At 57.4% G+C, this 26630-nt stretch overlaps 3 protein-coding genes and 2 long non-coding RNA genes across 26 annotated transcripts in view; 3 read left to right on the forward strand and 2 right to left on the reverse strand.

Moving 5' to 3' along the window:
• Positions 1–10817, forward strand: part of STKLD1 (serine/threonine kinase like domain containing 1) — a 22518-nt gene extending 11701 nt beyond the window's left edge. For 3 of the 11 annotated variants that reach the window (XM_070594680.1, XM_070594685.1, XM_070594689.1), the window contains exons 8-18: positions 424–542; positions 1655–1818; positions 2444–2565; positions 4066–4149; positions 5743–5859; positions 6212–6352; positions 7290–7418; positions 8072–8200; positions 8284–8412; positions 9749–10161; positions 10419–10817. In XM_070594680.1, the coding sequence (XP_070450781.1) occupies positions 424–542; positions 1655–1818; positions 2444–2565; positions 4066–4149; positions 5743–5859; positions 6212–6352; positions 7290–7418; positions 8072–8200; positions 8284–8412; positions 9749–10161; positions 10419–10508 (1637 nt within the window). In that variant the 3' untranslated portion in view covers positions 10509–10817. The remainder of the gene's footprint in view (positions 1–423; positions 543–1654; positions 1819–2443; positions 2566–4065; positions 4150–5742; positions 5860–6211; positions 6353–7289; positions 7419–8071; positions 8201–8283; positions 8413–9748; positions 10162–10418) is intronic. The other 8 variants (XM_070594683.1, XM_070594690.1, XM_070594687.1 and 5 more) reach the window with 6 other exon arrangements.
• On the reverse strand, positions 2086–21463 carry REXO4 (REX4 homolog, 3'-5' exonuclease). Of its 11 annotated transcripts, XR_011533234.1 has the most exons (9): positions 20853–21059; positions 18636–18967; positions 17308–17445; positions 16889–17082; positions 15560–15648; positions 13761–13835; positions 12990–13064; positions 5352–5506; positions 2086–4706 (listed from the first exon to the last, which is right to left on the reverse strand). XR_011533234.1 is itself a non-coding variant. In XM_070594697.1 (8 exons), the coding sequence occupies exons 1-8, from the start codon at positions 21389–21391 to the stop codon at positions 5450–5452; spliced, it is 1119 nt and encodes a 372-aa protein (XP_070450798.1). In that variant the 5' UTR covers positions 21392–21463; the 3' UTR covers positions 4683–5449. The 11 variants fall into 11 exon arrangements, 10 of the variants coding, with proteins under 10 accessions (XP_070450798.1, XP_070450796.1, XP_070450793.1 ...); XM_070594697.1 differs by lacking the exon at positions 20853–21059 and adding an exon at positions 21233–21463 and having other exon boundaries at positions 4683–5506; XM_070594692.1 differs by lacking the exon at positions 2086–4706 and having other exon boundaries at positions 5309–5506.
• On the reverse strand, positions 6509–8492 carry LOC139079542 (uncharacterized). The gene is made up of 2 exons (XR_011533235.1): positions 8140–8492; positions 6509–7557 (listed from the first exon to the last, which is right to left on the reverse strand). It is a non-coding gene; the product is annotated as an uncharacterized lncRNA (long non-coding RNA).
• LOC139079543 (uncharacterized) lies at positions 21226–22557 on the forward strand. Its single transcript, XR_011533236.1, has 2 exons — positions 21226–21488; positions 22316–22557. It is a non-coding gene; the product is annotated as an uncharacterized lncRNA (long non-coding RNA).
• Positions 22558–24480: 1923 nt separating this feature from the next.
• The window catches only part of ADAMTS13 (ADAM metallopeptidase with thrombospondin type 1 motif 13), a 31777-nt gene continuing 29627 nt past the window's right edge, over positions 24481–26630 (forward strand). For both annotated transcript variants that reach the window (XM_070594678.1, XM_070594679.1), the window contains exons 1-3: positions 24481–24692; positions 25082–25148; positions 26259–26539. In XM_070594678.1, the coding sequence (XP_070450779.1) occupies positions 24597–24692; positions 25082–25148; positions 26259–26539 (444 nt within the window). In that variant the 5' untranslated portion in view covers positions 24481–24596. The remainder of the gene's footprint in view (positions 24693–25081; positions 25149–26258; positions 26540–26630) is intronic.

Below are 26630 nucleotides of genomic sequence, written 5' to 3' on the forward strand. Positions count from 1 at the left end.
TATATCTCCTGGAGGTTGGCGGGGGTCCTTGGAGCCCCCCTTGTTGTTTGGCTGGGGTGTGGAGGTTGGGTTGGGGGTCTTCTTGAGGCCTCTCAGGGACAGAGCTGGACTGAGGACCCTGCTCTTTTGGCTTCTTGTCTGGGGTTCAGGTTTAGAAACTAGGGCAGGACAACTTGAACTTTGCCTCAAGGTCCTGACTAAAGGGGGCAAGACGTTTAAAGAGGGTGCACATGTCTCCTCTGACTACTTCGACAGCCATTGTGGGCACAGAGACCTGCACACACACACGGGCCAGCCTGGTGGGCACCTGCTGACATGGGCCCCCTCACTGGCTGAAGACCAAGGGTCAGGATCACAGTGGAAGCTGCTCGCTTCCCCAGGCACCACAGGACTCATGCATCCCCTGACTTCTCCTGCCAACAGACCCCCTTCAGAAGTCCTGGATGGCCCCCGAAGCCCTCAAATTCTCCTTCAGCCAGAAATCTGACATCTGGTCCCTGGGCTGCATCATTCTTGACATGGCCAGCTGCTCCTTCATGAATGTGAGCTGCTTTCCACCTGCTCCTCGCTGCCATACCCCACACCTCACTCCCCACGTCCCCAGGGGGCCAGGCCCTGCCCACCTCAACCCTGCAAGGGGTGCATTTTTCCTATCTGCCTCCTCCTGCCCTTGTTCTTTGCCTTCGCGGGGCTGTGCAGAGCCCCCCACCCCAGCTGCTGGAGGACCCCACACTCAGCACCTGGCCCTGCTGGGCCCTAGCGTGATGATGAGGATGGTGAGGGCAGTACTGAAACCTGCCCACAGCCCTCGGGGGTCATCACTGCCCCTTATGGATGAGAAAACCTGAGGTCAGGTGCCCTACCCGGCCCACGCTGGGATTGGACTGTGCTCCGTCCCTGTCTGAGTTAAGGATGCATTGGGCTGCAAGCACTGGGAAGCTGGACCGGCGAGGGCCTGGACACACGGGGCCTCAGGCTGGTGCACAGGCACCTTCTCTGTGCCTGCACTTCCCTCATGTGGGGCTTTGGCTCTCAGAGCCGCTGGAGACCCCTGCACCAGGGACTTGCGCTGTGCGCAGGAAGAAGGGAAGAGCAAAGGGCCACACCAGCCGCTCCGTAGCACCTGGTCCCCTGGCTTCAGGGAGGCTGGGAAGTTGAACCTCATGACTTCAGACCCTCTACATACAGGAGAGAAAGCAGGGAGCAGGCAGAGGCCAGGCCTCAGTGCTTGCGACGCCCAAGCGCAGGGGCTCCCTTGCCTCCCAGCCCCGCGTGCCAGCACCGAGGTCCGCCTGTGGGGCTCTGGCGCTCCCCACTCTCTCCCGGACCCCCAGACTCTTATCAGCTGGGTCTGGATCAGAGATAAGGCCCATGGCCTTCTTGACACGACTGTGGAGGGAGAGTTGTCCCTCACTCCCTCCGCCCAACGAGACGGTCTGCTCCCTTCTCTCTGAATCCCCATTTCTCCTTCATGGAGGACCTCTGGGCTCAGCTGGTCTCTGGGCATTCCTGAGGGCGGCGGCCAGGTCTTCTTGCGGCCTTCCCCCGACCCCCGCCACTCCCTCCCCAGTGCCCGGCACAGCCTCCACCCCGTAAGGGCTGTTTTCATTTAGTTGAGGAAATGCGTGAAGCAGTGTTCTCCATCTCCTCTTAGAAAACAGAAGCTATGCTTCTGCGCAAGTCCATCCGGACTGTCCCGGAGGGCCTGAGGCACGTTCTGAGGACCATGAAGGAGAGGAAGATCCCCAATGCAACAACCTTCTCTTCCCTCTTACCTTCGATGCTCCGGATTGACCCCTCAGAGCGAGTAACCGTCAGGTGAGTGCACGTCTGGGGCTGTACTTACTCTTTCAGTTCGTCGTCCAACATCTTCCCACCTAAACATCTACACGGCCACTTGGTGTGTTAATGCCACAGAGTGCCCCATCACACCCACCCCGATTCACCCGTGGACCTCTGGCCTTTTCCAAGTTTGGCTATCCCAAACTGCAGCAACGAACAACCTTGAATGCACATCTTTGCGCACTGGAGCCAACAGGGCCCACTTCTCCATCAGACCCAGGAGGCACAGCCCCAAGGCCCAGGAAAATGTTTCCATTTTAATTTATATTAAAATCAGAAGAAAAAAGTGAAGATATAACAATGAATCCAGCCTGGGTTATATTCGCTTTTATACCAACATGGTCATAAAATCTGATCTTTGGTATATTTTTATGGAGAAAGGAGCCCACACGGGCCAAAGTACCAGAGCCCAGCACCTGTGTCCCTCCAGGAGGTGGAATTGCTGGGTAGTCAGCTGGACACGCTTTCGACATCACGAGAGGTGCTGCCAAACACATTCTAAATGGGAAGGCGGAGGGCCAGCGTCTGCCCGCTGAGGGCCACCTGAGCCCTTTGGAGGGAGGCCGCATGGCAAGTGCCCTGGCTGTCTGCTCCTCTCCAGGGATGTGACACAGATCACCTTTGTGAGGAGCAATTTCAGGTCCTCGCTCACGCTGGACGGGGAGGCGCTGCCTACATCCATCATCAACATGCTGTTAGAAGGCAACATGGCCAGCATTTTAGGTGATGATGGGGACCCAGAGGGGGAGGGTGCCATGGGGCCACCGTGGCCTTGGCATCCCGTTGTCTTAGCTCCGGAGGGCCAGTGCCTCCTCCACAAGCCAGTCCCCTGACTGCTCCTCCTGCATGGCTGGGGGGCAGGAAGGCTTCCGGGCTCACCCTCCACCCATCCCCAGCACTGCTCCGCTCAGGGTGCTGCCCACTCAGACACCCCCCAGCTCCCGTCACCTATAGCAGAGTTCATCTCCATAGCCTGGCCCCCACCTGCTTCCCTGTTCCCCTACACAGTCCTTCATGTACTGAATAGCCCCTCACTGCCACAACCCCCAGAATGCCTGATTCTTGCTTCCACACCCTGGCACAGGGGCCCTGACACCCACAGTGTCTTCCCTACTCAGCAGTGCTTCATGTGTGGTTACTACGGGCCTGGGCTCCTGCTGAACACTGGGATGGGTGCAGCAGTGACCCTGGACTGCGGGCGTGTCCCTGCAGCACAGGGGCTCCATCTGCACCTTGACATTTGCAGGCCTCAGGCAAGGGTGCAGCCAGTCACCTGGCACACTGCTTGCTTGTCATGCAGCACCCGGGTGCACGTGCTCGTCTCTGCCATGTGCTCCAGGCTGGGGCACTTTGGGGCTCCCTGCATAGTGACTGGCACACAGTAGCTATGCCAAAGGCCTAGAGGTTATCTTCAAGTTCGAGGGTAGCTCCACCCTCCCATCCCTCTGTGTTCTGGGCGTGTGGGTAAGCCGCTCATGCCCCCCTCCCACTCCATGGCTCCCTGCACCCCTCACTGCCTGTGACAAGGCACCGCTGCCCCAACTGCTGCCTCTGCCCCCTTTCTGGGAAAAGGGCAGAGGAGGCTTTAAAGGTGGAAAGGCACCCACGAGGCCCTAGCTGCTCAGAGCCCCCATGTCTTGTGGTCACGGGCTTTGGAGGCAGAAGCTGGGTCCAATGGAAGCCCATCACCCACTTGGAGCCTCCATTTCCTCATCTAAAGTAGGGATCACACAGAACCCAGCCCAGGGGCTGCTGTGAGGATTCAGGACGGTAAGGCTTGTGGGGTACTCGCAAGCTGCCAGCCAGGCAGGGGCGGAGGAGGGGTCTGAGTCAGCTGCAGGATAGGGGGTCTGAGATTGCAGCTTGCTTCTGGGGTGGGGTTGTTTGTTCTGAATCGAAGGCAGAGAAACCTGCTGGGGGGCCCAGAGGAGCGGGGGAAGGAGGCTGGGCAGGGGTGGAGCGAGGCAATGGAGTGGCAGTGCACGCGCAGGGCCGGCTCCCAGACAGGCTCAGGTTTGACTTTGGACACACCTCTTGGCCTGGAAAGTTGGGATGATGAGTGTCACCTCATGCCCGGTCACGTGGATCTGTGAGGTGTGCATGTCGAGCAGCCAGGCCAGCGTGAGGCCCACAGGATGTCCCAGCCCCCAGGAGGGTCCCTGAGCTGCCCTGGGCTTGGGGAAGCTCACGGCAGCTCTCTCCATGCTTCCCTGTGTTCCGCAGAGCTCATGCAGCACTTCTCCAGCCAACCTGAAGTCCAGCTCAGGGCCATGACAAGGCTCCTGAGAATGAAGGAAGCTGACCTAGGTAGAGACTGCCCCTAACCCACCCCACCTCCTCCCTGGTCCTCCCTTTGGGGGCGCCCAGGCCCCTCCCTCCAAGCTCTCCTAGGTGTGTTTTCTCTCATCCCTGAGGCCCATTTATAGTCCTGTTGGGGGTCCATGTCTGCACAAGCTGCTTGGAACAGGTGGCCTGCAGTCCTTTCTGTTGTCACTTTTACTGAGCAGAGCAGGGGGGAGGGGTGGCTTGGTACCCAAACCGCTCCTAGTGGGCTCCCTTCACATGATGTTAATGGATGCTGAATAAGACATCCCATCTCTCCCACCAGCCCTACTGATAGGTATGTGAGCTGTAGCTCATTTGCCCATGTTATAAACAATACTCCGCAGAGCACCCTGGAGCATACGTATGTGTGTTTCTGTAGGATAAATACCGACATGTTGAGGGTGTGAATACTTCATGTTTTCATAGATACTGCAAAGTGCCCTCCATAGATAGACCAACTTACCCACCTATCGGGCGTGCATGCGAGCACCTCTTCCACCAGCACTCTCCATCAATGAATATTAATAACCTTTTTAATTCTGCCAAAATGGAATAAAATAAAAGACAGGATTCATAAAATCTCTCCACTCAACCTCTATCTCACCAGCCTGAATATTACATTCGCTCACTCATCCATCCATCCATCCATCCGTCCATCCAGCAGCCAGCCATCTGTCCACTCATCCATCAACTTGTCTCTCTCTCCATCTGTCCATCATCAGTCCTTCCACAGAAGGTCTATCCCAGTGCCTGGAGCATCAGAGATTACTAAGGCCCAGTCCCAGTGCTCTAACGCGGCCGCAGAGACCTCCTGTTGGCCTTCGCCCTTCCTTCCCTCTCCTCCTCCCCCCGACCCCTTCTGGAGCTAGGCTGTGGCCAGGAGTGAGTCCACGGGGAGGGAGATTTTGCCTTCCTGGAGAAACTGCAGGAGGCTGCTGGGCCCCTTCTCAAGGATGGCCTTTTCCACCACCCAGAGCCACGCCTGCCTCAGACAGCCTTGGGTGGGCTAGCCATGGCTTGGCTCCCTGGGTGCCACCACATTTGTCCTTGTTGTTCTCAAGCCTGAGCTGGAGGGGCTGCTCTCTGCACTTTTCCAATGAGGAAACAGGCCAAGGGGGGAGGCAGCCAGCAGGGAAGGGGCACAGCTGGGACTGGACCCGTGGCTGCCTGCCACTGCCTCTCACCTGTTCCCCAGCACACAGCACGGGCCTGGGCCTGGAGGAAAGTCAACGGGACCCAGGGAGGTCCAGTCTCAAGACAGTCACAGCCAAGGGCTCCAGAGTCAGACAGGTTCGGTCAAAGCAAGTGCTGTCATCTCTCTGACCCTCAGTTTTCTCATCTGTAAAAGGAGAATAGTAATAGGAAGGATCTGCCTTGTAGAGCTGTTGGCAGGAGTAAGATGCCTGCAGCAGACATGCGGCCAGCACTCAGTAAGCAGTGATGGGTCATGTTTCTTCACCATCTACTCATCCACCCAGGGCCATGTGAGATCCTGTAGGCTCCCAGCAACGTCTGGTCCACACACCCCTCCCCCCAGCTCCTATGCAAGCCTCACTTTGCCCCCTGCCCTGCCAGGTCTGCCGTGGCCGCTGGAGCTGGTGGAGGTGTTGGTCACCATCATGAAGCAACACGAGAGGATCCTTGACATACAGCTGTGTGCCTGCTCCCTGCTGCTGCGCATCCTGGGCGGAGGTGGGTGCCGGGTTGGGGGAGACCCCCTGGGCCAAGTGGGTGCTGAGCTGGGTGTGTGTTAGGTGTGCACTGTGTGTTAGGCACAGACATGGTAAGGTCTTGGAAACCAGTACTGGCCGCACAGTGTCACTCACCAGCTGTGTGGACCAGGGTGGTCCCCGACCCCTTTGGTCCTTCACTTCGTCACACAACCAGCACTTATGGGGACCCGCTCTGTGCCAGGAGAACAAGGCTGACCTCAGCTTCCTCCACGCAAAGTGGGGGTGCTACCTTCACACCTGCACTTAGTCTTCCTGCCCCATGGTCCCCAGCTTTGGGGTTAATCCCAGGCTTTGTCCACTGGCCCAAGCAGCACTGGCACGGGACCCAGCAGCCGAGATGCCAAGTGACAGCTCCGTCACCTCTGTCCTGCTGAGCATCACGCGGAGCCACCCCAAGACAGAGCAGCTCCTGGTCATGGTCTACAGCCTGCTCACCATCATCTCCAGCCAGGGTGAGTCTGCGGGCCCCTCCCTTGGGCAGAAGCTGGGGCACACCACGTGGTTGGGGTAGTGCTGGGCCTGTTCCTGAGACGGCACAATTGCACTGCCTTCGGTTGGTCTGTTCCACATCTCGTCCTTTTTCTTTTCTCTTGACGGAAAGCTTCCACTTTTGCAGTCACTCACTCCCTCCACAAATACGCATGGGCACTGCCTAGGTGCCAGGCACCACTGTGGGCTTCACACTGTCTTCTGCCCTGCTTCTCTCCATTTCATAGAGCATCTGGGCTTCTGAGGCGGCCAGAGTTGGGACAGTGTGCAGGAGGTCATTCCTGGGGGCTTTACACACCTTCACACGCCTCCCAACCACCTCATGGGTCAGCACTGTCTTCTCTGAGGAAAGCTGGAGTCTGAGGGAGCCCAAGGACACTCACCCACAGTCCGTGGCAGGCAGGGGCTGGACCCTGGCTCCCTGCTCTCCCTACACTGACCGGATCATTTACTGCACATTGCTGATCCCACTTTTGGGAGTGAAAAGGGGCGCTATGAACAGGCATGTGGGGACAACAGGTGTAAATTCCATCCGCCAGGCAAACTGGATGTCAAGTCATCCCACCAGGAAAGACAGTCGTGGGCCTATCTTGGAAGGCTCATGCATGCTGTGTGGCCCCAAGTCGCAGGACCAGGCCCCTTGGAAGGAAAGCTACAAAGGCTAGTCCCAGCCTAGTAATGGGATGGGAAATACTAGGACTGGTGGCCAAGGTGATGAACCGTGTCCTCTTGTTTCTGGGTCCTATGCTGGGCATGAAACTGGCCCAGAGTAAGCGCCAAGTAATAGAGGATGCATGGGACCGCAGTGCCCGAGGACGAGAGAAGAGGGAGGCAGCTGCTCAGGGAAGGCTTCCTGGAGGAGGGCTTCTCCGTGGTCCTAATTCCAGGGCCAACCCACAGAATCTGCTACAGAGGAGCTGCAGCAGGCTGGGCTGTTTGAGCACATCCTGGAGCATCTGGGCACCTTCTCCAGGAACAGGGACATCTGCGTCAAGGGCCTGAGCTTGCTCTGGGTCCTGCTGGTGGACGGTGAGGCCCGTTCTGCACCCGGGGCTGGCTCTCTCCCTCTGCTCCTCCCTACACACCTCTCAGAGCCTTCAAGGGTCTCTCTGCCCTGTCCCACAAACACTTCAGGGAAAGCCATGGCCAGGAGGGCTCTTCTGAAGGCCTGAAAGCAGAGCGAAAGAAAGGAGAGGGGAATAGTCCTGCCCCCAGCAGAGGTGGGACTTTCTGCCCTGGTGGGTGGGCCCCTCACTGACTCCGCAGCCTCCCACCCAGGGATCCCCTCTGGCCCCCAAGTCCTGGGTCTTCCCGGCACCCCTGGCTTCAGAAGTTAACCTTAGCACTGGCAGCCTATCCTCATTTTTGATTCAGGAAAGGGGGGGCCCAAGCCCCAGCTTGGCCCTCCAGCACTGGGCAGTTTTGCCCAAGGAAAAGAGGCCTGCCCACACCCAAAGGGCGAAATCCCCCAAGCCTCCCCTTGGGGGCACGGGTAACCCCTACCTCCAAATACACACTCCCTCCCCATCTTCCCATCTCTGAGCACGTGTGACCTCTCCCCCCCACAGCTTCTGCTCTGTTGTCCTCGGTGGGAGGCAGGTGGGGGGGCTATGTGTACAGCAGGCACTCCAGACTGCACCCAAGAGCTAGGTGTCCCCTCCTCCACCCTGTCCTGGTTCCAGCTGTCATCGTGAACAAGGCCCCCTTGGAGAAAGCCCCAGTCCTCATTGCTGAGGTGCTAGCCACCTACCCCACAGATGTGGAGATGGCTGAGGCTGGCTGTGCAGTCCTCTGGCTGCTGTCCCTGCTAGGTGAGTAGCCTGGGGTCCCAGGAGCTGGGAGGGGTGGACCCCAGACCCACGAGGCAACAAGGCCCGCGCTGGCCCTTCTGCAGGCTGCATAAAGGAGGAGCAGTTTGAAGAGGTGGCAGCACTGTTCCTGCAAAGCATCCAGCTGTGCCAGGACAGAGTCCTGCTGGTGAACAACGCCTACCGGGGCCTGGCCAGCCTGGCAAAGGTGTCCGGTGAGCCTGGGGACAGACTGGGCTGCCACTAGGAGGTGGGGACAAAACTCAACAAGTAATGTCCACCAGCTGCCCACAACCTGAAAACAGGCAAAAAATCAAAAAAAGAAAAAGAAAAACTATTTGTAGTCCCATGATCTACAAATTGCCATGGAGATTTTATACCTGCATTCGATACTTTTTTTGCTTAACACTGTATTGTGACCATCCTTCCCAGTCCATAAACACCTATTAGGTCTGCACAGGTTTCCCTACAGGTGCAGCCAGGAGACAGGTCTGTCTCCAGATGCTCGCCTCCACAGCACAGACCTGGCTGCTACCCTGCGAGCCGTCCCCGGCCCCGTGCCGACCTTGCGGCACTGTAACGCTTTATGGAGACACTTGAGGCCTGGAGACTGGCCAAGGTTGCCAGCTGTGTATGTGGGGTGGCCTGCTTCCCACTCTGTTCCAGGGCAGCTGCATGGGCGGGGCTGGGGCCAAGGGCCAGCCTGGAGGGGAAAGCAAAGAGAGCCAGGCCTGTCTGCTCCTCAGCCTGAAGTGGCCCAACCCTGAGAAGGGGGTGGGCAGCTTCACTCCTGGGGACCCTGGTGTCTTCCGTCCCAGACACCCACCCTGGGCTCCAGGCCTGTCCCCCAGGTCCCGCCAACAGACCCATGTCAGAGGTCAGCTGCCAATCCTCCTGGGACAGGCTGAGGCCCTGAGGGCAGATGGGAAATGGCTCTGCTCAGGGGAGGGAGTGGGATCAGCAGACCACAGTGAACAGGACCCCAGAGCCAGTCTGGGTGAGAATCGTGGCTTTGCCACCTGAGGGCTGTGTGACATCCAAGTTGTCTCACGCGAGTGTTAGCTTCACCTGGGCTCCAGGAGGATCTGATGAGTCACGGCTACGTGGAATCACACAAGCACCCAGCCCTCCAGCGCCGGGCCTGATCCCGTGTGGCTGAGCCTCCTCATGGGGAGCGCCTCCCTCCAGACACCTTCTGCAGTGTGCACTGGCGCTTCTGTGGGGCCCATGGGCAGAGACCACCCTCTGGCAGGAGGCTCTCGCTGCCCAGGTGGAGGGAGGTGGGGTGGACACTTGCACCGGGAGGGGACAAGGCAGCAGATGCCTTCACAGGCCTTACAGCAGAGTGGGGGAAATTCTCACCTGAGGTCCCCAGGCTACAGGAAACCATAGCCTCCTCTGCCAGTGGCTGAGGCCCTGCTGTCCTGAGCGCTCTGGACTCTCAGCAGCCCTATGAACCTGGAGTGCCATCGCCCCATTCCCAGAGGACACTGAGGTGTAGGCAGCCACGGGAGTGACCCCACTCTCTCCTGTACCCCCCCCACCCCCCAGAGCTGGTGGCGTTGCATGTGGTGATGCCCAAGGAGGGCAGCAGTGGCCTGGTCCTGATCAAGGAGACATACCAGCTCTACAGGGATGACCCAGAGGTGGTGGAGAACGTCTGCATGCTGCTGGCCCACCTCGCCTCCTACAGTGAGCCCCCTCAAGTTCCTATGCACTTGACTGGAGTGCCCGCCTGCGCCAGGCACTGTGCTGATGCCCAGCTCCTGAGTCCCAGGGGTGGCATGCAGCTCACGCTGAGCCTGAGTGGGAGGGGGACACAGTCTTGTCCTGTTGGCCTCCTCGGAAGTGCCCCAGCCTCAGGAACCTCTGCTCTGCCCACAGAGGAGGTCCTGTCCGAGCTGGCGTCCAGCGGCATCCAGCCCCTGGTCCAGGAGATCCACGGGCGCTTCACCTCCAGCCTGGTGCGTGTGGCAGGGCCTCTGCAGCCAGGCTCGGGCGGCCCGAGTCCAGGGCCCTAGAGCAGGTCTATGTGGAACTGACCGGGGTCACTGTGGGTGGTTTAGTGACCGTTCCTGTAATTCTGTCTACAGTGGGGCTAAAGTAAATCCTATGGGGACGGCTCATCAGACTTCTTCAAAGAGCGGATTAAATCACAAAAACAACTACTCGTGGACTCCAAGACTGTCCACAAAACAGTGACCTACTCTTTTCCTTCCAGGAGCTGGTTTTTTATGCAGAAAAGGTGCTCCAGAGACTGGAGGAGGCCACGCCTCCAAGCCCCGGGGGAGGGCAGTCGCCTTTACCCTGAGGCGGCAGACCCCTAAGGCCTCCCTCCTACTTGGGACTTCTCGCGCCTTCCCTTCCTCCTCAGGACGAGGGTCAGGAAGAACTGTCACCGGGGGCCAGCGTGAGCATTCTACTCTTCAGTTCCTGGCGGGGCTGAGCCGGCCTGGGGTTAGGGTGGCCTGGTAGCTGATTCTGCACTATATACGAACCTCGGCCCTGGCTGGAGCAGGTGGCAGCAGACACAGGGGTCCTTCCAGACCATTCCAAATGAGGGAAAGACACTGAGCCCTGCGAGCTCCACCTCAAGTAAAAACCTGCATTTGTTCAGTAACACCCGCAGTGGGTTTGGACCTTTTTTGTGCCACCAGCAGGTGGCTCCATGAAGCCGCTGCTTTATGCGCTCGCTCCACTCAGCGTGGCTGGCTGCTCCCCACCCTGTTCTCCCAAAGATCCTGACACGGGAGCCCACGCAGCTCTTCCAGCGCAATGGCCGGAGGTCAGCATGTCTGTCCTGGATGGGGAGAGGCACCTGCCTCCGGGAATAACCGTTGTCACCATTAGGCAGCCTGAGCCCCACGTCGCTGCGCTGTGGGCTCCAACTCGAGTTTAAATGTGGCAGGTGTGGGGAGAGCGAAAGGCACACCCGCTCGAAGAAAGTCCCTCCACGTCCAAAGGCAGCAACATAAACTCCATGATGAGGCTGTGGCTGGGCTGACCATAGACACTGGTCTGCCGCCCCTCGAGTCCAGCAGAGTTCTTTACATGGCTCAGGGTGATTGAGGGAACGAGGCCTCCTGAGAGGAAGCGCTGAGGACCCAGTGGACAACTGGGCGCTTCCCACCGCGGGACCTGGTGAAGCCCAGCGAAGGCCGCCATGTCCGTGGTGACGGCAGAGGGCAGGCGTGGCCCACTCCCTGTCCGCACTCCCACTTCAGTCCCCGTCACCCACCTCCTGGCTGTGCCCAGGACAAATGCCCTGACTCCCCCAGCTATGTCCCTCCCTGTGCTGCCCGACCCCCTGTGGGTGGGCCTAGGTCTGAGATCGTGAAATCAGGGGGAAGGAAAAGTGCTTCTCAGCAGCATGCATGCTCCCATGCCCTGCTGCCATGATTTGAAAACGCTGCAACAGTCGCTGCTCTGGGAAGATGTGGTCACAACTGCCTGTGGACGGAGACGCTGCCACGAGGCAGGGGGAGGGGCCAGTGGCAGGCATCGTCATTGCCAGGGGCAGACGGCTAGATGTCGTCACTGCCACGGGCTGGATCAGCGGCTGCGGGGCGCCTGTCTCGGGCAACGCTCTCCCACTCCTTCTTCACCATGACGTACAGCCTCATTGCCGCCTGGGCATCCTGAATCTAGGCGACAAGGAACACCACTGTGGCTGGCCCAGTGGGGGAGAAGCATGGCCACGTGCCAGGCAATCCCACAATTACCAAGCCTAGCACCAGACACGGAGGAACCGAGAAAAGCAGCCGCCCAGTGACATGGTCCTCGCCCCTCTCCTGCAACTCAGGCGCTCCCATTTCCAGGAGAGAAAGGGACCCACAGACGTGAAGGGAAAAATGTGCTGTCCTGTGAGGGCGTCAGGACAGAAGGGCGGACGGTGGCCTCTGAGCCGGCTGCTGAGACGCAGACGAAGGGCAGAAAGAGCCCAGAGGGCTGGCGACCACAATGGGGCAGGGGCTGGGTTCTACGAGCCTGTGGCCAGGCACCAGCACTCCTCGGCCTGGTCACCAGGGCCTGTCACCAAGGGGCTGACTGACCTGGGCCACAGAGTCCTAAGCGGCCTTTGGTCTACACTGGGGACTTTTCCCAAACATTTACAGTATAGCAGTTTGTGTTAAGTCTGTTAATTAGTTAAACATAACCATTTAGAATTTAGTCAACACTATAAGCCTGCTGTGCCATTTCATTTTTTTTTGGTGAGGAAGGTTGGCCCTGAGCTAACAACTCTGCCAATCTTCCTCTATTTTTTTTTTTTTTTGAGAAAGATTAGCCCTGAGCTAACTACTGCCAGTCCTCCTCTTTTTTGCTGAGGAAGCCTGGCCCTGAGCTAACATCGTGCCCATCTTCCTCTACTTTATACGTGGGATGCCTACCACAGCATGGCGTGCCAAGTGGTGCCATGTCCACACCCGGGATCCGAACTGGTGAACCCCGGGCCGCCGAGAAGCAGAACGTGCGAACTTAACTGCTGCGCCACCGGGCCGGCCCCTCTTCCTCTATTTTGTATGTGGGACGCCGCCAGAGCATGGCCTGATGAGTGGTGCTAGGTCGGCGCCTGGGGTCTGAACCTGCGAACCCCAAGCTGCCAAAGTGGAACATGTGAACTCAACCACTGAGCCACCAAGCTGGCCTGCCATTTCATTTTTTATGGACCAGCAGGTTCCTAAAAAAGAAGTCACTCAGGCCCACTGTGTTTGCTGTCAGTGACAAGGCACCTAGCCTGTAAGCTCAGGGATGGCCCCTAATCCCGAGGTCTGTCATCCCAGGATGCACTCACCGAACAGTGCTCTGCCTGCTGCACCCTGATCCCCAGGATTTCCTCTGCGAGCAGCTTCAGGGATGGCCGTCCACTCTGGAGGGGAGAGGCGAGAGCACACAGCCAGGCTGGGGCAAGGCCTGTGCAGGCTCTCCAGAGCAGGGGTGCTGCCCCAGGCAGGGGAGTCACCTACTGAGCCCCAACCGAGGTGACCTGCAGTGCGCCTCCCACTGGCAGTGCCACAGTGCTTGGGGCCAGTGACCCAATCGGCCTGGAGGAGGGCTGCAGAAGGAGCCTGTATGCCTGCCTTCCAGCCACGGCCTCCCGCCATTTCCCAGGGAGCCCGCCCACAGTTCCCTGGACTGTGGAGAACAGAGTGGAAACGACCCGCATCAGGCGCACTGAGTCTTAGGGCTGGCGTTCACCAGAATTCTACGTTTTCTTCTAAGATTCCTTTCAGTTTTAAAGGTTAAAAGGAAAATCAAAACCAAACCAAAACACCCTTCACCAACAGGTCAGCTACCAGGGGCAATCATGTGAACCACACAACAGACCTACCAGCGTGTGGAAGAACACTAATTTTTTTTTTTGCTGAGGAAGATTTGCCCTGAGCTAACATCTGTGCCAATCTTCCTCTATTTTATAAGTGGGATGCTGCCACAGCATGGCCCACAAGTAGTGTAGGTCCATGCCTGGGATCCAAACCTGTGCCTGGGCTGCTGAAGTGGTGCCCACCAAACTTAACCAGCAGGCCACAGGGCTGGCCCCAGGAACCACACTAACTTTAAGTACCTGAACATGACTCTTGAAAGGTTTATATTTCTGTGTGTCTCGGATCATCTTTTTTGGGTGGTCTAAAAACAGCACCTGGAAGAAGACAGAGTGATCACCATTTTCAATTTTGATCTGTAGCAGTGGAAACCCTTTTTTCAGATAAGCTCTTACAAGAATTCCAACAAACGACACATACACACACGAGTGAAAAAAGGCAGTGATGTGACTCTGAACTTCTGAGGGAGGACGACACACTAATGGCGACTCTCGACAGTAAGAGCCACACTGACAAAAGCACAGTCGTGAACTTGGGGGAGCAGGAGACTGACAGTCACAACTAACTGCAACCAACTTGTCCCTGCATTTTGAGTTGGTGTTGCACACACAGGAAGTCAGGAATGAGAGCAGAATTTAACAGCTCATCTCAGCATAGCCTTCGGGACAAATTTAAGCAACAGTCTACCCAAGTTACTGGGGATGGAGTGGGTGTCAGGAGGGAGCACAAGCTAATGGGGGGGTGGCCCGAGAGGAGAACATTTACGATACAACGCATTTTGGTGGGCAGAGGACTTGCTAGTTTTTAAGAGTTCAAAATTTACCTTTTTTTTTTTTTAAGGAAGATTCACCCTGAGCTAACATCTGTTGCCAATCTTCTTCTTTTTTTTTCTTCTTTTTGTCTGTGAGCCACTGCCACAGCATGGCCAGTGAAAGATGAGTGGTATGGTTCTGCGCCCAGGAACTGAACCTGAGCCACCAAAGTGGAGCACACCGAACTTAACCACTAGGCCATTGGAGCTGGCCCCAAAATTTATCTTAAAAGGCAATTAAGGGGCCAGCTCCATGGCTGAGTTGTTCAAGTTCTGTGCACTCTGCTTTGGCAGCCAGGTTCGCAGGTTCGGATCCTAGGTGCAGACCTATTCCACTCATCAGCTGTGCTGTGGAGGCGTCCCACAAACAAAGCAGATGAAGATGGGCACAGACGTTAACTCAGGGATAATCTTCCTCAAGCCAAAAAAGAAGAAGACTGGCAATGGATGTTAGCTCACGGTGAATCTTCCACACCAAGAGAAAAAAAAAGGCAATTAAGACCAACATTTAGCAGCCTCTAAATCCAAGGACCCCAGGGTTCCAGAGAACACTGTTTGGAAAGCCCCCGCCAGGAACAACAGTCTCCCACTCTGCCAGGCCCGTGGTTCTCATCAGAATGAGTGGGTCAGTTCTGCCCACGCAGAGCCCCTAAAAGAGCAAGGGCTGGAGGCTACATCCCCAGGGCCAGTGGAAGTGACCTCTCAGCTCACCTGCTGCCCGCTGCCCTGGCCACCGTGGGCCAGCCTGTGAGAGGGAGACAGGAGCGCTGCCTGCCTGCCCAGTGGCTCTGAGGGAGTGGCCGCTGGGGAATGCCTCTCAATAGACGGTTCCTGCCCTGCTGGGGGAGGCCGCAGAGGGGGTGCAGGCGCTGTTGACGTGGCTGTGCTGGAGCCGTGGGCACCTGGTGGTGCTGGCGTCAGGCCAGGTCTGCACCCAGCTCTGCCTTGCCGACACCGTGGGCACACCCACTAACTCACGAAGCCTCAGTTTTACCACTAAGAACCCCTCCGAGACCTTGTAGAGAATTAAAGGAGGTCTCTTTCACACAAAATGCCTAGCACGGCTCCCGGAACGCAGCAGGAACTCGCCAAACGATCTCTGACGCTGTCACTAGAGGATTCCCAACAGAGGCACAAATTCAGAAACACTAAAAGAGCCCGACCGTGACGTGCACTGCACACAGCCAGCCAGCACGAGGGCATCCACGTGGCGGCAGGAGGCAGCAGTACCTTTAAATCGTTATGCAGCGCGTGTCCGACCAGAATGCGGCCCCTCAGCATGTCTGCCACCTCCTTCTGCACCACCTCAAACTCCTCCCCTGAAAATCAAAGCAAAGGAGCGGTTGGGGCGACAGGTCAGTCACAGTCGCTCTTGGAGAGGGAGCAGCCCTCGCCCCTCTGCCTGCGATGAGGGGTCAGCTGAGGTTCCGACCCAGGAAGAGGGCGTCAACCATACCCAGGCCACACCCCACTCCTGGAAGAGAGCCAGGCCTGGTGAGGAGGGAAGGACAGCGCCCCGCACACCCCGCAGAGCCGCCCCACAGCCCGGAGGGGAGCACAGGCCGAGCATGCTCAGAGCGCCCGTGGCCGTCTGACGGTGGTTCTGACAGCTGAATCTGACATGAGACCAGGGCTGTACTTTGTCTTTCTAGCAGGAAGCAAAAACACGTGTGTCCTCTGCCACAGGTGAGACGCGCTGCTCCAGGACCAGGCTCCAGACGCGGCTCTGCCAGCTTCCTCACCGTGCACACCCTCGGGGCCAGCCCCTCCCCGGGAAGGCCTGCAGCCACTGCACCTCTCCCCGTGGTTCTGCCTGTCCCCAAGCCAAGCAGGATCAGCTAGAGCCCGGGACCCAGAGAGGCTGGTCAGCCCGGGGTACTGAGGGGCGGCACAGCCGCCTTCTTGGTCATGTGTGCAGAGAGAACCTAAGAGGTGCACAGAAAAGAGGCCAGAGAAAAACAGAGCAGCAGCTTCCACCTCTGGGTTCCAGGATCCATCCAGGTCCAAAATCCCACAGCCCCCTGGATGCAAGTCCCCTCTGCTCTCCCCCACAGCCAGTCCATTGGCAAACCCGACAGACTCAGCCTTTAGGGTATGTCTACAGTTGGCCACTTCTTGTCACCTCATACAGCACCTCCCTGACCCAGGTCACCACCAGCTCATGCCTCATCTTCGCATTCCCACCCCAAAGCCAGAAGGAACCTACTAGAACCTGAGCCAGACCAGGCCTCTCACTGCTGGCAACCTTCCCATGGCTTCCCAAAGCCCTCACAATGGTCTCGCGTCCCCTACTCCCCTCCTCACCCCACACTGGCCTCCTTCCTCAAACACACTCTATCTCCATCCCCACTGCCAAGGGATCCCGAGCTGTCCAGGACGCCTGGCCTGAAGGTTGGATGGCTTAGAGGCAGGAGAGCCGTCTGAAAACTATCCCCCGTGGGGTGCAGCTGTCAGGACTCCTGCTCTGGGGAAAGCTCCGGAACAGAACAGGGAACGAGAGGGAGAGCATGGGCCCAGCTACTGCTTGCCCTCTGTGGTCACTAGCTGTGAGTGACCCACCCTGCCGAAGGTGCTCTGGCCGGATCCCACTGACCGCCGTCCTGTAGTCAGTCACTGGCTGCGTAGGCTTGACGTACTTGTCATAAACACACTTCCCGTACTGGTTCACAACGGACACGCGGGCAGCGATGCTCTCTTCCCTGCTGGGGCCCACGCCCACCATCTCACAATCCAGGGCCAAGGCTTTTGTCAGACTGAGGGGAACCAAAGGGTCCAGTTTAACCAACACTGCAGGACCCAGGAATCAGCACCCAAAGCTCCCCGCTCGTCACCATGCTCACCCATGTCATGTGACAAGCTCTAGGCGGTCAAGGGTCCTAGCAGGACACCAGGAGGTGCCTCCCAATTCAACCTTTCAGAACCCCCGCCCTCCACGGCTGGCCACTTCCGCCCAGCGGCCCACGTGCAGCCCAGCGCACCCGCCGAAGGCCTGCTCCTTCACCAGCGTGACGCTCTTCTTGCTCTGCCCCAGCTGTTTCCTCGCTATTTCGGCTGCCTCTGGGCCGATGGCTGCTTCAATGTCCGCTGGGTCAACATCGTCGAACCAGATGTCTTCCCTAAAAGACAGGGAGGAGCCCAGGCTGCACACGCTGCTCGATGGGTCTGCTCCTCACAGCAGTCGGACCCCTACGGCCCGGGCCCACAGGCCCAGGGGCTCCCACTATTTTCATCATCTCGGCATTCTCCTTTCTCATTGGAAAATGTGCTCATCATCCCACGTGTAGGAACTACAGATAAAGACAGAGAATATAAAATAGAAGCATACAGCCCAGCACCCAGGGATAATGACGGCTACCATTTTAACTACAAAAGTCATGCGTTCATTGTCAAGCATCAGGGAACACAGACGAACATAATGACCATACAGTGGAAACACAGCGCCCAGCCGAGGTGTAAGGACGGCTAGCGCCTTCACCCTGAGCCACCCCCATGATGCCCATCCAGGGACGTGACTCTCTGCCTGGTGCACTCCATCCTTCCGGCGCAGCAGCAGCGTCACATCCTTGGACATCCCTTCCTGAGCCCTCTGAATGGACACGTCCCCCCGGCCGCTCGCCCTGGACCCGCCCTGACCACACTCAGGGAACTACTGAAATCATTCAGCCTATTGTCCCTGCCCTGTGTGACCACCAACCTCAGGAGGGAGGGACCTGCAGGGACTGCTCTCTCTCCAGAGCCCGCCTGGCACAGTGACACACGGCAGGCGGTCCAAACGTTCTTTCCTGCAACCTTTAGCAACTATGTCCTCAACACCCAGGCCACACACTGCCAGCCTGACTTACAAGCACGCCACCTCCAGCTGAGCCATTCGGAGGTGGCCACTGTCTCCTGGTCCCCCCAGGTGAGTGACCATCGCAGGGTTTGTTGAGTAACTGCCAGGTGCTGAGGCAGCAGGTCACATCTCACAGACCCCTCACAACACCACAGATGACCACACTGAGGCTCACGGGACGGCAGGAACTTGCCCCAAACCACCCAACTGGCAAGATGCAGGAATCGGTGTCACACTCCGGTCTTCCTGGCTTCAGCATCCATCATTCCACACATCTTTACCAGGGGCCTGCTAAGTGTTCTAGGCCCCGCCCTCACCATGCCTACATCCTCAGGAAACAAACAGCACCAGGGTGAGGTGATGGAGGGCTGCGGGACGGGTCGCCAGCCTCCTGGAGGAGACAGGCCTTGGTCGCTGGGACTTTGTTCTCAGGGACGAGATGACCACTGGCTCGGGCAGATGGCTGGGACTTACTCGGTGGGCGGGGCTGGAGCCAAGGCTACAGCCGCCTCCTTAGCTTTCCGCTTCTTATGCTTGATGTCCCCTTGAGTCAGAGAAATGTCACCATTTGTCCTTCTCTTGGTCCCTTTCTCACTGTGCTCTGCTCGGCTGGCCTTTGCAGGAGCTCCTGAAGGAGCAGAGCCCCCGCTGGCTGCGTGCTCTGCTTTTTTTGCCCCCGTCTCATCTCTCTTAGCTTTACCCGGGCTGGCTTCTCTGTTTTGTTGCATAATTTGGGGCTGCTTTTCGGAATCCATCTGAGAGATAACAAGAGGCTTTTCCAGGGTCTGTGGTTTTTGTTTCAGCAGCTGTGTGACCCAAAAGAAAATACAGGACACATTTTAATTGGGAAATCATGCACGAGAGGTCAAAAAAATTTACACACATGTGTATATACACACATGTCAATCACATCTACACATACTTCCCATGAGCATCATTGAAATTCACCTTCAAACCATTTGGGAAAAGCCTTTTTTCATTTCCATCTGTAAGTCACTCGTGGCGAATGCTTTTCTTTGCTTATCTCATTACAGTGCACAATCTGCCACCTGCCTCCTCATTCCCACGAAACTTCAAACTCGTGTTCTACCTGCTTAAGTACCTGCTGAACAACTGAACAGACTACTTCATTCTGAGCCCGAGGGGACGACACGCAACCTGCTGTCCCCTTCACAGTCAATTTAGAGTTCGCTTTAGAGTCACTTCTCTCACAGCTTAGGCCAACAAGCCGGTGCACAGAAACCACTTCCTTTACAAGACTTCTTGGTTTCCTACTGTTGTGAAGGTCTCAGGAAGAAGACAGGGGTGTGTTCAGTGAAAGTTTCTGTCAAACTGCAGGTGGCTGAAGAACTGGGAGCAGCCATACTTGTTGTCACACAAGGACTCTCTGAGGTTTTCCAGCCCAGCCTCCTCTGTGCAACCAGCAGAGAGGTGACAAGGCGAGTGTCTAATGACCTGTCCTCATAATTTTATTTATTTATTTATTTATTTTTTGAGGAAGATTAGCCGTGAGCTAACTGCTGCCAATCCTCTTTTTGCTGAGGAGGCCTGGCCCTGAGCTAACATCCGTGACCATCTTCCTTTACTTTTATATGTGGGATGCCTGCCACAGCATGGCTTTTGCCAAGCGGTGCCATGTCTGCACTCGGGATCTGAACCAGCGAACCCTGGGCCACCGAAGCAGAACGTACGCACTTAACCGCTGTGCCACCGGGCCGGCCCCCCCGTGATATTTAAAGAACAGAAGGACTTACTCTCTTGTATGAGCTAGAGAAAACTCAAGGTTTTCCCCATGGTAAACATCCTTCTCACTCACTCAATTTTGCTTTACTTTCTTGAGAGAAAGAAAAACACAAAGAGACAGTTACAGAAATCACACAGAAACCTGGGGGGCCCGTGGGAATTTCATCAGTCCTGTTTGAAGACAGGAGAATTATCAGGACTTTCCCCCTAAGATATCGGGCCCTGTTAAGAAGCTCTTCTCTGTGCTCTCGGTCACTCTGAAGCTCTGCAACAAACTCCAGAAAATTGCACAAGAGACTGAAGGTCAGTAGTAGCAAAGAGCAAAAATTCACGCCCCAGTGGGTGACTCCGAACCCCAGCCTGCCGTTTACTAGCTATGTGACCTGCGTCAAGTCCCTTAAGCTCACTGCCTCCGTTTCCTCACCTAGAACACAGCGATAACAGCAGCAGCTACCTCCAGGGGAGGCGGAGAGAAGTCAGGAGGGAAGCACAGGGAACAGCACCCGGCAGAGAGTAACATCTCCCTGAGTACTGGCCACCGATGCCCAGAGAGGCAGTGGGTACCACTTAGCATTGAGCAGGGGCTCTAGCCCCAGACTCCGGGTTCTGCAATCTTGGACAACTTATTTAATCCCTCGGGCGGGTTTCCTCACCCGTGAAACGGAAATGATAAAGGAGCTGGAACACATACACAGCTCACATGGCAGCGTCCGCACATTTTAAGAGCTCGGTGCCCGGGAGTACCTGTCATCAACTACTACAGACTTAAAAGCCCTAAGTATTGCTAGAATCCTCTACCCACGAGTTCGCGAGCTCCGTCGACAGGCCACTGTTCTTGCAAGAAGCTCTGCGGACGAGGTTTCACTCCGATCGGCCTCCTCTGGGTCCCACGCGCTCCCTCCTTTTCCGGATCGGCGGCCACCGGGACAGGAGCGGCGCGAGTCTTACCTCCTGCAGCGCCTTCCAGTTTGGGGAAAAGTCTTCTGGAGCCTTTGGAGGCCACACCACGGCACCTCCAGGGCCGCTTCCCGGTTTCCCGCGTACCTCCCGCGCCTTGCTGTGACACAACCTTTTCTTCTTGCTTTTCTTCCGAATGAGCTTCTCGGCGAGCCCGGGCCCAGCCGCGGGGCCGTCCCGCCCCGTCCCGCCGTCCCCGCCCCGGCGCCGAGCGGGGACCCCGGGGCCCGACGCCGGAGCGCGGCGGCCACGCCGGGGACGGCGTCCCGCGCCCCCCGCCCGCCCCGCGCGCGGCCCGCCACCTGCGCCCATTCCCGGTCCCGGACGGCTCTGTCCCCGAGCACAGGCGCAGCCGCCCCCGCGACTCCCACCTGGAGGGACCCCGGAAGCGACCTCGGAAGCACACGCGCGCGTCTCGGCACGTGCGCCCTAACCCCCGGAAGTGCTCGCCTCTCCCCGACCGACTGGAAACCGGGCCTTCGCCTCAGGTTCCGCACGACTGGGAGCAGCGCGGGGCTCTTTGTCCGCATGAGAAAAGGGCCAACACCCCAGCCAGCGGCGGTCGGGCTCGGCGACCTGGGATCGGGTTGGGATAAGCCCGGGATCTCACCGAGATCCGAGAGGGGGGTGAGAAACGTAGGCGCCAGAAGGGGACTGGGGGGCCGCTGTCGGTGTAGCACCGCGACTGGGACGGCAGAGCGCGGGGCGCAGGCAGCCGCCAGGGGTCGCTGGGCGGCCGGGCCTGGGGGACTCGGCGGGGCGGACGGCGCGAGGGGACCCGGGCCACTCCCCTCCCGGCGGCTGCCCGCGCTCTCTGCCTCGCCGGGCTCTCTTCCTTGTGCAGGGGGAAACTGAGGCCCAGGGACAGGGAGGAGGCCCCCGGGTCGTACAGCCCGGTTTACCAGAGCGTGGGCTGCAAAGGCACTTCAGCGATACCAGAGGATAATACTAAAGCATCCTCGTAAATGTTGTATATTAATGTACTAACAACTGTGGACGGATTTTTGGGACCCGTCTCCGTGGTGTAGCAGGCGAATCTAGCGAGCAAACCGCATAGGCTTTAAGTCAGTGCAGTAACATCCACGCTGTCCTGGGAAGCGGCCGCGCAGACCATGGTCAGTCTGTGTCAAATGACCTTGAACCCCACACCTCCTGACCCAGGAGGCCACCGGACAGAGCCACAGCAGGAAGAGATAAAGGGTAGCTCGCTCTCCCTCTCCCCACCTGCGTTCTTAGAGATCGAGGGAATAGTCAAGGACCCTGATCCTCACCCCCCTCCACACACAGATAACATCAGCATCTCTGAACTTGTTTGACATATAATTACCAAGGAATTCTCGTTTGTGTCACCTTCGATGTAAATCTAGAGAGAAGCCCAAATAGGCTCTACCCCCTTTTTTTCGACTTATATGAAATCTGGTTGTAAGTTTTTTTTCTGTTCCTCTTCCCTGCAGGTGCACTGTTTGTGAAAGAGCCATAGGCTGCACCTAATCCCACACCCCTCAAGCAGCCCCATCAGAGGGCTCTGTGGAATGGTTTCCCCAGGTTCGAACTCCTCACACCAATTATTGATAAGCTCCTCCGCTAATGTCACCTAGACTCTTTCTTTCGGTGGACACAACAATAATAATAAATTGCTAGCACACCACGCCCGGCCCTGACAATACCTCAATAAACAGCACAGAGGAGGCCTCCACTTCCCTAAAGCTTCCGTCTGAGTCTCTGGGGGGAGTAGGGGTAGCCGGGGCTTTGGGGAAAGACAGATAATACACCAACAAGACAATTGTGGTGGCAATAACTGCCATGAGGATGAAAAGATGGGATGTGGTGGTGGAGACTGACCAGAGGTAAGGTGACCAAACAAAACGCAGGACGCCCAGAGAAATAGGAATTTCAGCTAAGGAATAATTTTTAGTATAAATAAATATGTCCTGTGCAATAGCTGTAATATTTGGGGCATGTTTATTCTAAAAAAATTGTTATTTATCTGAAATTCAAATTTGACTGGATGTCCTGATTTTTTCTTTTTTCTTTAAAGATTGGAACCTGAGAAAACAGCTGTTGCCAATCTTTTCTTTTCTTCTTCTTCTCCCCAAAGACCCCCACTACATAGTTGTGTATTCTAGCTGTGAGTGCCACTGGTTGTGCTGTGTGGGACGCCACCTCAGCATGGCTTGATGAGCGGGGCCATGTCTGCACTCAGGATCCAAACTGGCAAAACCCTGGGGCACTGAAGCAGAACTCCTGATCTTAACCACTCGGCCACGGGGCTGGCCTCATCTGATTTTTATTTTCTAAGTGTGGCAACCCTGCCTGGGAGGGGCCCTTAGACAGGGTCATGAGGGAAGGCCTCTTGGAGGAGGAGACACTTGAGCTGAAACTTGAATGTGAAGACCGAGGCTCAGAGGGAACAGCAAAGTATTTGATGTATTTGAGGAATGGAAAGAAGGCTGGTGTGGCTAAAGCTCTGTGAGCAAAGGGGAGAGGGTCTGAGAGGCAGGCAGAGGGATGGGCAGGGGCCAGATACACATTACAGAGCCTTGGAGGCTGTGGGAAGGAGTTTGGACATTTTATTCTAAGGGCAAAGGGGAGCCATCGATTATTTTAAAGCTGAGGAGTGATGGAGTCTGACTAGAGTTTTTTAAAGATCATTGCCCCTCTGTGTGAGAAATGGGATGGGGAGGGGAGTGAAAGAGAAAGAGGGAGACAGTTAGGGCTGATTACAGTTGCCCAGGCCAGCGATGACGTGGCTGGGATGAGGGCAGTGTGTCGGTCTGGGTCTCCAGGAAGCAGTCACAGAGATGGAGTTAGGAGAGCACACCCTTCACTGGGTGGAATGCCTGTGAAGGAAAAAGGGGGAATCGCAGGATGGCCGAGACCTCAGAATCAATGCAGCTCTGACACCTGGGCTGGGAAAATGGATTGGCCCAGAATGGATGGATAGGTGTGTCCTCCCTGATGACAGAGGATGTGAAGGGGGCTGGTGGGGAACCAACGGCCATCCCCCTGCCAGCCATCAGCTGAGTTGGGGGGAGGCGTCCTGGAGCTGTGAGGGAGTGGAAAATAGTGCTTTGGAGAGTGTGACTGAGGCCCTTCCAGGAAGTGGAGTGGACTGCCAGGTGGTCTGTGATGCTGAGTGCAGTGTGGTGCCACCAACCTGGCTCTGTGACTGTCCCTCAGGTGCAGGCACAGAACAGCGCTAGCTGAGTGGGAGGGAATGAGGCAGAGGAGCATGCGCCAGGGAGTGAGGATACCAGGGTCTGGAGTCTGCGCTGGGTGGGGAGGGGAATGAGGACAGGAGAGTGGGGACTGATTATGGAAAACAGGGATGTCAGTGGAGGACAGCAGGTTGTCCGAGGCCTGAACGGTGGTGCCTTTGGTACAGCCTCTCCCTGGTCAGGGGAGAGCCAGCCCACGCGGTCACAGCATTCTGCATGAATCTGCAGCTCCAGATCCCTGATCTGGGGCTCCCTCCTCCAGACGGGGCTGCCCGGCCCAGCCCCATCGCAGGGTGCAGGATCCGGTGGGGGTGCTCTGAACCAAGGACCAACCCAGTGCAAGACCCAGGTTGCAGCAGGAGGAGACTGCAGGCCACCCACCCCCATGGCCCTGCTCTGGGAGGAAGCTATCAAGAGTAAACACAGCCTGATCCTCCCGCCTGCCCAGCCAGCGGGGTCTGTCACATTCCGCAAGGACTAGATTTCCAGTCACCACAGCTCTCTGGCTTCCCTGAGGATGAGCGAACTTCAGCTCTGGGGAAGATGCGTGCAGGGAATCCTCACTTCTGCCTTCCTTCTCCTGGGCTGCTGGGGACTCTCTGATTTCCAGCAGGTGGGGGACCTGGGGTGGGAATCTGAGCTCTTCTGGGTGCTGAAGGTGGGTTCCCTGTGAAGAGAGAGGGTGCCAAAGAGCCTTTGGGCAGAGTAGGGGTGTTCTTTGGGCTTTGGGGTTTGCAGTGGGCCGGGGAGTCTGAGCTGGGGTTCAGGGGATGAAGGGTGCTCACTGAAGGACGAATTGGCTTCCCCGAACCGTCCGCTCCTTTGTGAGGCGCAGACGCGGTCTAACCCGTGTGGTGTGAGTGGCTCCTCTCTGCCTCTTCATCCTCCGTCCTTTCTCTCCCTCTCCTGCTCTGTCTGTAGCTCCCCCCCTGCTCCTCGCTCCTCTCCCAGCTCCCTTCTCCCCCTTCCTCGTGTCTCCTCACTTGTCCTTGCGTCTTGCAGCAATTTCTCCAGGCTTTGGAACCAGAGGAAGTGACTTCTTACTTTGGTCCTGACACTACTGTAAAAGGTACTTGTCCTGGAGCCTTCTTAGCAAGGGGACTTTCTCAGAGCCTGCGGGGGTATCTCACCATTGCGTCCGGGGTCTGGGACTTTTGGTGGCTTTGCTGGGAGAAGTTAGAGCTGCTGCCATCATCCCTGTTAATTAACTCTGTTACTTCCTGCCAAGTCGATAAAAGCTGGTCTGGGGGTTCTGGACAGAGCTGGGGTTCTGACCTCAGGATTCTGCTCCGTATTTCAAGAGAATGCTTACTAATTAGCTGGGCCTTCTGCCCCCTGGGCCTCCCTTGGGCCGACTGATTTTCAGGCCATGGATGTAAATATTTATCCCTTCTGTGAGAAGCAAGATAGGCGTTGGGTCAAGCTCCAGGCAAAGCCTTTTCCCCTGTCACCCGTGGTCCGTGTTTGTGGCCTCATCCGGGGTGCCAGCCCCCTTTCTCACTAGGGCCATTGATCGCTTTGATCAAAAGGCTAATGGGGACCAGAGGTAAGGTGGGCTAGTGGTCAGGGTGGAGAGAATTCAGGGATGTCCCACTTGTGACTAAATCCTCTGTGGTCTGGGTCAGATGCACACCGACCAATGCCTGGGGCCGTGCTTGGGGCCAGGGGGACCGTGCTAGGGGGCCAGGGGACCATGCTGGAGGGCCGGCTGGGGCCGACTGTGGGGTGTGGGGGCTGAGAACTTGTATATCGCATACCCCAGGTCCCTCTAGCTCTACCCTTCCTGGAGAGCTAGATCACTACCTGGGGTCCCCAAGCCCTCTGGGGCTACCTCTGGGCTAGGGAGATGGCTGGAGAAGGGCGGTGATGGCCTTGGGCTCCTGCTTTCCACAGAGGCTGCTCATGTACCTGTTTTGCCTGTTGGAGCTCATGACACTGCTCATGAAACGTGTTCCAAGGCAAGGCTAGTGTGCTGAGCACGGGTCCACCCCCAGGCAAGGCCAAGATTGGAGAGGGGACTTGCTGTCCACCACCCTGAGAGCTGAGAGGAGCTGGACTGGAGCCCAGGCCCCCAGGTTCCTCACTAACTCTCACCAAAGGGGACAGCTTTGGGCCCCTCCCTGGGCAGGAGGCCAGGGGACGCCGAACAGGGGTGAGTGAGGCAGCCTATCTCCTGCAGTGCCCCGATTCGATGTGGCCCCACTCACCTGTGTCTGCGAGGATGGGCTCAGGGGGCCACGCTGCAGGGACCCTCTCTGCTCCCTGCGCGCCCTGGGACAGCTCTTTACCTTCTCTTTCGGGCCCGAGCTGGGCATCCTCGCTGCCTCCTTCATCAGCGAGCGCATGGTGAACGCCTCCTTCCAGCTGCTGAGGGGGCCACCCCACCACTGCTTCACGGGAGGCCGCGCCCTGCTGCCCCCCGGCACAGTGGCCAGGGCCACCTACTGCTCGGGTCACTTGGTGAGTGGGAGCTCGGGCTGCCAACAGGGAGAGGTTGTCCTGGGGTGTGGCTGGTGGGACCCCGTGGTGTGAAGATGTCCCCCAACCCCCT

The sequence above is a fragment of the Equus przewalskii genome, chromosome 26 (assembly GCF_037783145.1).
Source record: "Equus przewalskii isolate Varuska chromosome 26, EquPr2, whole genome shotgun sequence".
In the NCBI taxonomy this organism is placed as follows: Eukaryota; Metazoa; Chordata; class Mammalia; order Perissodactyla; family Equidae; genus Equus; species Equus przewalskii.

Bases quoted from the DNA above. Each gene is read 5' to 3' on its own strand.
- REXO4 (XM_070594696.1), bottom strand. From the start codon at position 21,391: ATGCGGACAAAGAGCCCCGCGCTGCTCCCAGTCGTGCGGAACCTGAGG. The intron at 18,968-21,232 runs GTGGGAGTCGCG...TGGGTCACACAG, and splicing joins CGCTTCCGGGGTCCCTCCAG to CTGCTGAAACAAAAACCACA. The intron at 17,446-18,635 runs GTAAGTCCCAGC...CCTGTCTTTTAG, and splicing joins GCTCCAGCCCCGCCCACCGA to GGAAGACATCTGGTTCGACG.